This window comes from Poeciliopsis prolifica, unplaced genomic scaffold (genome assembly GCF_027474105.1).
Source record: "Poeciliopsis prolifica strain line A6 unplaced genomic scaffold, Auburn_PproV2 SCAFFOLD002, whole genome shotgun sequence".
Classification (NCBI taxonomy): domain Eukaryota; kingdom Metazoa; phylum Chordata; class Actinopteri; order Cyprinodontiformes; family Poeciliidae; genus Poeciliopsis; species Poeciliopsis prolifica.
The window spans coordinates 12,359,514-12,370,640 of NW_026562377.1; the positions used below are offsets into that span (position 1 = coordinate 12,359,514).

An 11,127-nucleotide genomic window follows, 5' to 3' on the forward strand; every position below is an offset into this window, starting at 1 on the left:
AATTTGGCTTATAAATGCTTTTCTTACTCCAATTTTGGTAACACAGGAAGGTCATAGTTGGTGCACCACCTCCCAACTCCTTTTTCATGGTAAACAATCACTGCTCCTTATGTTATCAATGTTAAAAAGTATATATAAAAAAACATTTGCAATGATGCTGTTGAGATGGAACTTGTTTTCAGAGATTCTAAGTTTTAAGCTCCTTTTATGCAAACCCTTTTTCACCAAGCTGCTAGCTTTACCCTCCAGCACAAATGTATATCCATTTGAACTTCAGATACTAACCACTGCAGGGAAGACGTTAATTAAAAACCCATGTACATAAAATAATTTAAATATGATGAATATCATTTCAAGTGATGGTCAGTTTTAAACATGCTGTATACAGTGCACCTTCTTTGACGTATGTTATATAAAAACATAACATGTTATTAACTGGCTGGTGAAAATACTGTACACTCTGCAACAAGTTGCAGAGTGTACAGTTCCCTAACAAGTAGTTTTGTGCTATGACCTCATAATGTCAGTCACCGCAAGTATACGCTCCATTTCATAACTTCTTGACACTTTATTATCAGTTTCTTGGGTTTTTGAAACAAATACTGCAGAAGAAGGTCTACATGTGCAATGTATTTAATGTTCAGGATGAGACCTGCCAACAGAGCTTCACATTTATTAGTCCTGGCTGGTAATCAAGAAGCACGATGTGCAGGAAGGTATACATTTGCAACAAGTGGAACCAGACAGATAACTTCATTAGGACAAAATCTTACAGACACTAATAAATAACAGTATTTTCAACAATAGGCTCCAGTTTAGAATATATATTTTCTTTAAATATGATTGCCTCTTAAGCAAAATGACCTGCATCACAGAAGAGAAAGCAAAGTTATTGACAACATATTTTCAGCACTTTTCTCATAGTCTTCTTCGTTCAACAAAACTTACATTAGATAGTCTTACAATCAACCCATTGCCTCAAATGAGTTATCAGTCAGAAGTAACCCTCATGCAGATGTTGCATCTATCAAAAGTTTATATTAACCTTGGTCACAAGAAAGTTCTGATGGCCGCACAGCAGCCAGATTTAAGGGATGGCAGAGTCATGCATTCACATGCTGGTTCAGTACCCTTCAATGAAATGTGTTTTAAACAAAACAGATGCCTGTACCTGTACAGGAGGCTCAGCTGCATCCCACTGCACAGTCCTTGTGTAGAAGATTATATATTTATCTGCTTTCCTTTTTTATTTCTTTAGTTCTGAAAGCATTTTGACCAACAGGTTATAGGATGGTAATTATTGCCAAACGCTGATTTAGTTACTTGTTGGTTTACAAATGTTGTTGCCATGTTGATTCTGTTTGTTGAGAGCATCCAGTGCTGCCTGGCTCTCCTTCTGATCTTCTGCGGAGCAGTTGGAGACGGCATTGGCCATGATGCAGAACTTTCGCAGGAGGATTTCTCTCAGGAGTAGGTAGACCCACGGGTCCAGGATTTGGTTGAGGGAGGCCAAACGTATTGCGGTCAGAAAGAAGTCACAGTCGAGACTTGAAACTTTGCTCTGGATGGAAATGGATGTTGTGTTTGTTGACTTACATTCTTGGGAGGATACTTGGCTGTAGATCATCCTCAGCAGCAATAACTGAGGGGAAACATTGGGACATATTTTAGTACCTAGAAGCTATGGAGGGGGAGAGGGATTGCTTGGGCAAATATTATTTTCAAAAAACATATTTTGGAAGAAAATCATGCATGTAATTAATGTCAAATTCAATCACTTTCCAAATGATACCACACAAAAGAAAGGTTTGCAACTCTTTCACAAACTGAAGTCTGTGAATTCAATTTTTCTGCTAAGTGCTTTGGCATTTATTAATATCACTTGTGTGGTTGACAGTGCATGACCTCATAGCTCAGAGGCCAGACCCTCTCACAGGAATCTTAAGTGGATTACCCTGCTATACAAAACATGGTGGTAGCATTTGAGATGAATCCAGATATCGTTTTTTTTTCTAAATCACGGAATGGAAATGTTGATTGACTTTATAATTGGAAACTGTAATGACCCTTTGTAGTCTGGATTATGTGTTTTGTGGTGTGCCTGCCCCTTGTGTTTCTTCCCTGTGCAGGTCAATTGTAAAACAGAACGGAAATAGGACACGATTTCCTTATTTTCTCACAAATAAAGATTTGAAAAGTGTGCTGTGCATATGTATTCAGCCCTCCCGAGTCAAAACTTTATAAACCCAGTTTTTCCTTTCACAACTGGATCCTGTGTGTCACCATGTTTATTTGGTCTTCTTTGCATAATAGCTTACATCAGTTGAACTTCAGTTTTCAAGTCACGTCTGATTAATTTTAAAACAATATTTATCGGACAAGTTATTAATCTTGGTCTAATATTAATAACAGGGCCTTATGATGACTACTGCCAACAACCTTTTTGTTGGCAGTAGTCAGAAGCCAGTAGGCAGAAGCCAAATATACATAAGTAATACCATCTCAGATTTTTATTTGCAAGCAATTTAACTTCTGCCTCACAGTTTGTTCACCTTTCACAGAAGATCCTGATAAAATGCATTTTTGTTGCGGTTACCTAATAAAACGTGAACAAGTCCAAAGGATATTAATACTTTTGGAAGGCTTTGTGGGTTATGTGTTTGAGTCACAAGTCTGCTTTTGCTCCTTTAGCTGACCTACAGAGAAATCTGAGCATCTCCAGAGACGCAAAGCTCTTAATCTGTTCCTAAAAGGCACTCCATCACATAAAAGGAGCCAACCGAAAATCTTTGGTTAATTTAACTGCGCATCAAGGGACTTTACTAAATAACAAAGTTTTTTTTATGTTAAAGGAAAGGCAGCAGTAGCCTGAAATAAAACCTACCAGCAGAGGAGACCAGCAAATAATCAGGACGCACATGATTCCTAAGAGCTGAATGACAGTCTCCGTGGTGAGACGCTCCCACTGCTTTGAAGACTTGGATGCACCAGTCTTTGTTTTACACCGGATGATCAAACCTCGGATAGTCATCACATTGCAGGATAGTGTCACAAGTAGCGAGAAAATCCCAAGAACAGCGAAAGTGATGGCGAAAAACACGTTGCCAGGAGCCTCGCTCTTCCCGGTGCTGATGAAGCACCAGGTGCCCGGCCACTGGTTGGTGTACTCCCCCACCCCCACAATGGGCAGCAGAGAAAAGAGAAACCCGAGACACCATATGGCAGCCAGTGTCATCTTTGTCATGCTTGTCTTCATGTGATTAGAGTACCAATGAGGGTTTGTTATCGCCATGGCCCTTTCTAAAGCCATGGCGCTGGCCAGAAAGAGAGAACACAGCCCGAAAGTTGTCATGCAAACACCGAAGTATTTGCACAGCTTCCCAGTATTGTCAATTGCGCACCAATTCAGATCTGCCAGGTAGACTGATATAACAACTGGACTCGTCAAAAGTTGTCCAAACAGATCTGTCAAAGCCAAGGATCCGATGAAAAGTAAGAAAGACTTTTTTCTTCTGTTTTCCTTTTTTCTGTATGAGATGTATACCAGAATTAGAGCCAAAGAGTTGCCAACTACGCCAGTGACCATCATGGATATTGGAAATCCAACAGATACATTCCCACCGGCATTCGTCTTGTTCTCGCAAACTTGGATGGAAGCGTTGGTGCACCCTGTGTCTTTAGCAGTCATTTTTGCAGCCTCTCGGGTGTCCACGGCAATTCTTGAGGGAACAATAATCTTAAATGCTGCGAGTATCTCGCCTGGATACGCCCAGCATCTTCTTGAGCTCCCCGCTTCTCGAAGTGAGGACAGTGCGTAAAGGCGCATCATGGCTTTACGCGCTGGAGGCGGGACTACTTAGAGTCAAGGGAGAGCAAGGAGCTGACACTGCCAGTAAAAGTGAATGAATAATTAACATACGTTAAAAGGAACTCTTCTGTAAGTTCTGGCCATGGCTTTCTCGCGTTATTTAACCTTGCAAGCATAGGCTCTAATGATGAGAAGAATTTGAAAATCTTCTTCAGCAGTAATCAATCCTCTGAGTGCAGTAAGAAAAAGGCTAATATATTTTATGCAATGCATAATAAATGATTACAGGCTCAAATTCATCTCTATTCTAAGGCAATTAGAAAATTTAGCAAGAAAAAAAGAGAATATTTTATCCATTTCTTTCGCAACTCTCCTCTTGGTTCATATCATTTATTTAAATTTGTGAAACAAATTATTCATTTTTCACATATTTCAAATAGTGAGCACAATATTTTTATTACTAAATTTTATTATTTTTAAATTTCAAGATCTAATTTCCGTCATTGCTCACAGCTAATAAAAAATCAAACAAAAAATTGTTTCTGAGAAAATAAAGTAACAGAAAAGTAAATCTTCTAAAATCATATCTGTACTGCATGAACTCACTACTTAGTGCAAACTCATTTTGCATGAAGCAAACCATAATTGCAGCGTGGCATGGAGTTGATCCGCCTGTGGGATTGTTTGAAGTGTTCAAAAGATCTGAGTTAAACTATCCAAGCAATCTGGGGTTAAGTGCTGCAAGTAGATTCAGATGACCAGAGATCTCCCAAAAGCATCACTGACTAAAATAATCTGATCTTTATTTTTTTTTTTTCAATTTAGACGCATCACTCCCCCCCCAGGACCTGAACTTTAATCAGTTGTCTCAGAGCAGTGATCCCTTTCAACTCAAGAGAAAACCTGCCACCTGTTGATCACACTGGGATCTGCAGAAGCTACCATAAAATCAGTGTATTTTTATTCAATAGACAAATTGAAGTCTAATTTTTAAAACGTTCAGTGCATGGTCAATGACTTGTACTTGTACAGCACTTCATCAAGTGCAGAGAACCCAAAAGTTTCACAATCGTTCATCTATTACTGTGCTGAATACATACTGCACATAAAACTGATAACAGGATAAAGATGGCTTTAAACTGATTCCTGTTCCTAGCAAAAGAAAACCACATTAAAATTCACATTTAAAAAAATAAATAACTTGTATAAATCCAGTTGTGAATGTGTCCATTTGAGCAGCAATTTGACACCTTGGTTCTTAAGAGCACTTTCTTGAACGTCTTTGTTGTTAAATTGTTAATTTTCACGGAACATGGCGGTAAAAGCTAATGTAATTATTTGATCAAGAGAGCAAAAACGTTTGGTCAAATTCAACATTATTCAATTGGTTATAAGACAAAAAATTGACTTGCAACACCAATACAAAATTTCCAGGGTCAACCATATATTTAATTAAAATCTATTATTTTTTTTCAATATTTTTCACAAAACAGAGTAAGATAATGTCATTAAATAAACACTATTATCAAGATTCAAGTTTGACAAGTTTTTATTTACATGTGTACATTTTAGTCATTTTACTCCTAAAAAGACTGATGTCACATTTTAATCACAACTTTTAGCAGTTCGTGCTACACGGAACTGGAGCAGAAAATTAAGAAGTCTTTTCCCCCGAGTGGCAAAAGCAGGGGAATCATTTTGAACAAAGCCAAAATAATTGTGAAGGGAGAAATAAGTACAGTTAAACCTCAACCCTAACCCAAGAATGTCAAATTTATTTATTTAATTAAGACGATATCAAAAAGTATACTTACCTTGAAACAACCTCCCCACCCCAAAAAAAAAAAAAAAAAAAATCCAAATTATAGCTACATTTCAGCTATCCTGAACTGATGGTAGAGAATATGAAAAGAAAAACAAAATTTGCTCCAGTTCTTCCACACATGACCAGAGCCAAATGCTCTCAAATATTTTAGGCAAAATTGATTTTAAAAGGGAGTGCACCCTTTACACTTTTTTTTTTTTCATTAGGATTAAACAATTTTTTTATTGGACATCAATAGTTACAAACACTCCAGATATGTGTTTTTTTTGTTGTTTTTTTTTTAAAAGGGAGCACATACGTAATGACAGGGTGAATTCATGTCTGTTTTTCTTGATGCTTAGAAGTAAGACTTTTGAGAGATTATAACAATGAAGAGCATACTGAAGGTGTATGGTGGTTGTGTTTGCAACACGACATGCACTTCCACTAAACTTTACTGGTTTATGATCTGCAAGAAAGCTATTTCTTTTTAGAACTGGAGCCAGAGAGAGACGATCCAGACGAATGGCCACTGCGCCTGAAATCACACAAACATCGTGGGAAGAACGACAAGGTCAGCAGAGTTAGCGATGGGCGCATCATGTATGCATGAAGCAAGGTAAGCAGATGATATACGAAGCATTACACAATGGCAAAATGTGAGCATAAGTTTGTAAATCTGATCTCCCATAAGCGATCCAACAGAGGTCTAATTATAATCAGTGCCATTGTGGTATTCCACAGAAACCCAAACCTTTCGGACGAATGTGATCTAGAGCGTCTTCGTTTTCTTCCTCCAGATGAAGACCTGGAGCGACTTCGCTTCTGTCTCCTCTCTGGTGAGGAGGATGGTGAGCGGGACCTCTTCTGGGGAGAGGAGCCCTTCCCAGACCTGGAGCTCGATCTTTTGGAGGAATAAACCAAGCACTGAGGTCAGTAAAGCCAAAACCGGTTCCCACAGGTGTGAGTATTTATCAGACTTCTCTGCTTCAAGAGCACATATGGTGCTTTACAGCAGTATTTATCCCCCTTGTTCACATTTTGTTGCACTACAACCACAGACCTCACTGTGTTTTAATGGATTTTTATATGACAGACCAACCCAAAGTAAGCTCTAAATCAGGGGTGCCCAGTTGGTCCCCAAGGGCCGGCATCCTGCATGTTTTAGTTCTCTTCCTGGTGGTAGTTACAACCTTTTCAGCATGTCGATGTACTTCTTTGGCTTTCTCACGAGCCATCATTTGATCCAGGAGTGTTAAATCAGGTTTTCAAAAAAAAGTATAGAAATGAAAATTTGAGAACTGTAGCATAGAACTCAATTCAATATTTGGGAGGAGAAGCATGTTTTATTTTAGGGGTACATCTCTACTAGCTTTGCACATCTAGCGACTTCTATTAGCAAAATAACTCAACCTCAGTCAGATTGGATGGAAAATACACATTAACATTTTAAGGTATTTCAAGGTATTTACTTTCACTGTACCACCCTAAACACAAAACATCTTTTTTATCAAAACCATTTAGTCCGTTCTAAATTATAATTTTTGAAATCCAGTATTGTTCTGGTACTATGTTTAGGATTTTTGTGCTGATGAACGGTGACCAGCCTGTTACAAAATCTGCAGATTAACAAGATTTCTTCCAGAATTAGAAAGCAGGTTTATTATTTCTTGACTGAGAATAGCTAACCCACAGCATCAAGCTAACGCCACATGTTCTCACTAAAGTTTTAGGCTTTCTTGACAAACCGTGTTTAGAATGTAGGCCAGAAAATTCAAACTCCATATGGAATTTCTTATGATTAAAAAAAATCTTCTTATTGCTTTTGAATAAAAACACTTTGTGGAGTTCACAACCTATAGCCTTCATGTCAACATATTCTTAAACAGCTGTGGATTTCTGCAGTTGCCATAGACTCATCAGCCTCTTATCTAATTGGTCAGTTTAGGTGGATAATCATGACTTGCTATATTTGATTAAATCATAGACAGGTGAACTAAAATGACTAATTTTGGAGCTTTAAAAAGGGAATTGTTGGAACTGGATTGTTTTTGTCCAGAACACTAAACTTTAGAGATTTTCATTTCCCAAAATGCCAACAAAATACTTTAAGTTTAGTAACATGAGAAACTTTGGTGAAGTTCAAGAGGTATAAATACTTTTGCAAGGCAAAGTGCTTAAAAATTAACAGTGCTGATGACATTTTGACCCAAGATGCCTTATTACTCACTGATAACATTTTCCTTACATTCAGGACAAATTTGTCCTCTTAATATTAGTCTTGTGAGTCAAGTAGGCATCACTCTTGAGAGAGGTGTGATAAATACCCCACATGTTGATGTGGACATCTGGGCCACAGGAGTCATAAAACTCAATAAAACCAAACACCATACATATAAATTAGTCTTGGGTTTGACTATATCAGTTGAAATGAAATCTTCTAGAAACTGTTTCTAGGAGTAAGACTATGAGGGGACATTCTGCCCCACACATACGCTCTCTCTCTAAAGGGAGAGAGTGCATGTCACCTCATTCACCTGGAGTGAGATCTCGAACGAGATCCAGATCTGGAACTGGAAGTACTTCTAGAACGGGACCTGAAAGACAGACAAAACAACAAAACCTTTCCAATATTTTTTAAATACAGAACACAGTTATACTTCAAAGTTTAATGTGACTTAATCTCATTTCAAAAACACTCAAGAAAAATAATAGCCCTCAAAATAGAAGAAAAAAAGAGTCCCCATGAACGTTAATTTCACATAAATGCTGCATATAAATCTATAGAAAGCCATGAACTTCTAACAGCCAGTCTGCATTTTTGTTCTCAAAGTCCCAAGCATTTAGAAACAAGACAGCTGGCTATGAACATCAGGCATTTTGTTGCCGATGGGAAGGGGATGAGAGAAAAAGGGGAAACAACATATTGGCATTCTAAGAAATGTTCCGATACTGATCATTAAATCAAAAGGAAGATTGAGCTGATACTGACATTTTGCCTGGGGTTACCCTTGACCTGTACCCTTTTACCTGGACCTCGACCGAGAGGTGGAGCTAGAAGAGCGTGAGCTAGAGCGCGAGGAACCGGAGCGGCTGCCGCTTTTCTTGGCTGGCTTTTCATCCTCGTCACTGGCATTGAGATCATACTTTGACAGATCCCCATCTTCATCATCCTCATCATCCTGGACATAAATGTCTTTCATCAGAACTGCCAATAGCTCACTATAAAAGCTATTAGAATACATAATCACTAATCTTACATCCAGTTTGTATTTTGACAGGTCACCATCCTCCTCCTCCTCCTCTTCTTCTTCCTCATCTTCATCTTTTGGCACTTCTTTCTTTTCACTTTCTTTTGCTGTACTTGAGCTGTTGCTCTTCCCACGATATTTTTTCTTTTTTCTACCAAACTGCAGGAAAATGAAAAAAAATATAAATATACTCCAATATATTTCTTAAAATCAGGCTAATAATGTATTAAAAAAATCCACATCATAATATCCAGTACTCACCTCATCATATTCACCGTCAGATTCCTCCCGTTCAATGTATTCCACATTTTCCCTTTCATTGAACCCTCCACCATAACCTGCCATTAAATTAACCAGGATGTGTAAATGAATGTTACTCAACAAAAAGACCTTGCAAAAATATTCAGAGGGACTGATTTTTTTTCCCCACATTTTGTCACAATATAACCATATTATTAAAAGCTGACAAATGTGTTTCTGTTTGTGACGGGATTTGCTGTTCACATTTCCACCAAGATGGCACTCTACTTAAAATACAAAGAACAAATTTTAAGTAAAATATCAATTTCTGGATACACAACGCTCACAAAAACAACAAAAAAGCTGCAGCTGTAATTAAGGCAAAATGCAACTCCACCGAGTAGTGATACAGGGGAGTGTGACACACCTGCATGCATTTCTTTTAACATTTAATTTGTAAAAATAAAGATTTCTCCCATTTCAGGATTATGATCTATTTTGCATTCTATCACTCTACAGCTCAACAAAGATTGAAATGCAAATAAAAACTTAATGCCCGTTGTTGTATTGTGACAAAGTGTCAAAGCTGAATATTTCTGCAAGACTTCATAAAACTAATGACACATTTCTATAAATTCCAGCAGAACCTGTTCTTTCTTCCAGCTTGGCATATTTAGGAGTGTTGCACATGTTGCACTCTGATCGTCTAGCCCAGTTCACATTGCCACATCTTTAATCAAAGGAGAAAACAAAAGATTTTATTTGGCAATTAATGGAGAAGTATATTTATAACACAAAAAATGTTCATGTTATGTTCATACGTTTTGCACTGCCAATCATTTGCACTGAAGAGGCCTCTGCTCTTCTCAGCCAGAGTTTTGCCAATTTCTGTTCCTCCTGCTTTCATCATCTTGGCCTCTGTGGTTTTCTCTGTTGACAAACATCAGTTTCATTAAAATACACTTCTTGAACAAAAACGAAACAAATTAACTGTTGCAGGAGAGTAAAACGTCACCTCTGCCACATCTGTTGCAACTCGTTCTTCTAGCGAAGTTCACATTACCACATCTGGAAACAAAAAGAAAAAGCAAAGAAAGCACGCCAAGCAACAGGACAGGATCGTTCATGTCTTCGTGCAGGCTAAGCTAGCAGTCTTAGTTTCGAAACACTGGGCCAAAAGGTCCAGCTCTGACATCTGCACCCGTCTGTCATTTTTAAACTGAGCTTACAGGAAACATGATACTCCCGAGTAAGCATGAAAACTGCTGATATACGATAATAATGTAAACATCGCATACAACAGTGCACGAATACCTTTCGACCCACGCAAGCTAACAGCTAATATGCTAATTTGATAGAACCGCGCCGATCAGCAACATTTACAAATAAAACCACCCTATATGTAATTGACTAGTTGAACATTCAGCTGATGTACTGTGTCTACGATGTTTAAAGTTATCATGATACAAGCAATAAGTAACAATTTTGTTTCATTTTCCAGCGTTAGCATGAGCTACATGCTAGAAGGCCCGCGCCACGCTGCTAAACCGATTCATAACTCCTGATAAAAGTAAGTCTTTAAAGCGTATTTTAATCACCAGCCTTACTTTTTATCGGGACAAATCCAGTCCCCGTCGCTGACACGAAAACTCTTCCCCGACATTTCTGTGCCTTTTGGCTCAGTAACAGTGTGCAGAGATCGCGGAAGGTTCATGCGGCGGTAGCAGCGGTTAGCTTGAGTCAACGCCTCCCTCTACTGATGCCTTCACGTGTCCTTGAAACAACTCACATTTTGCGAAAAAACAACACCAGTGTTGCAACATTTTTACAAGACAAACAACCTGTGTAATTTTATAAGGAGTAGTGTTGAAAATATAATTTAAGGTCGTGAATGAAGCCTACACATTCTGTAACCAGCATGGCCAAAAAACTGTGAGGGTAATATTTCCGAAAACAAGTAAATCTAACATTCACAAAGAACAGATCATCATTAAAAGAAACGACTTAATACGAAAGGTTTTATT

At 38.1% G+C, this 11,127-nt stretch overlaps 2 protein-coding genes across 5 annotated transcripts; both read right to left on the minus strand.

Annotated features, from left to right (window-relative positions):
* Window positions 1-610: 610 nt before the first annotated feature.
* On the minus strand, window positions 611-3,829 carry ptger3 (prostaglandin E receptor 3 (subtype EP3)). Its single transcript, XM_055054005.1, has 2 exons — window positions 2,885-3,829; window positions 611-1,642 (listed from the first exon to the last, which is right to left on the minus strand). The coding sequence occupies exons 1-2, from the start codon at window positions 3,827-3,829 to the stop codon at window positions 1,316-1,318; spliced, it is 1,272 nt and encodes a 423-aa protein (XP_054909980.1). The 3' UTR covers window positions 611-1,315.
* Window positions 3,830-5,339: 1,510 nt separating this feature from the next.
* zranb2 (zinc finger, RAN-binding domain containing 2) lies at window positions 5,340-10,849 on the minus strand. Of its 4 annotated transcripts, XM_055054046.1 has the most exons (10): window positions 10,711-10,849; window positions 10,119-10,171; window positions 9,925-10,033; window positions 9,751-9,833; window positions 9,125-9,201; window positions 8,873-9,022; window positions 8,643-8,794; window positions 8,150-8,209; window positions 6,367-6,516; window positions 5,340-6,150 (listed from the first exon to the last, which is right to left on the minus strand). In XM_055054046.1, the coding sequence occupies exons 1-10, from the start codon at window positions 10,815-10,817 to the stop codon at window positions 6,093-6,095; spliced, it is 999 nt and encodes a 332-aa protein (XP_054910021.1). In that variant the 5' UTR covers window positions 10,818-10,849; the 3' UTR covers window positions 5,340-6,092. The 4 variants fall into 4 exon arrangements, with proteins under 4 accessions (XP_054910021.1, XP_054910012.1, XP_054910002.1 ...); XM_055054037.1 differs by having other exon boundaries at window positions 5,340-6,516; XM_055054027.1 differs by having other exon boundaries at window positions 8,643-9,022.
* Window positions 10,850-11,127: the final 278 nt, after the last annotated feature.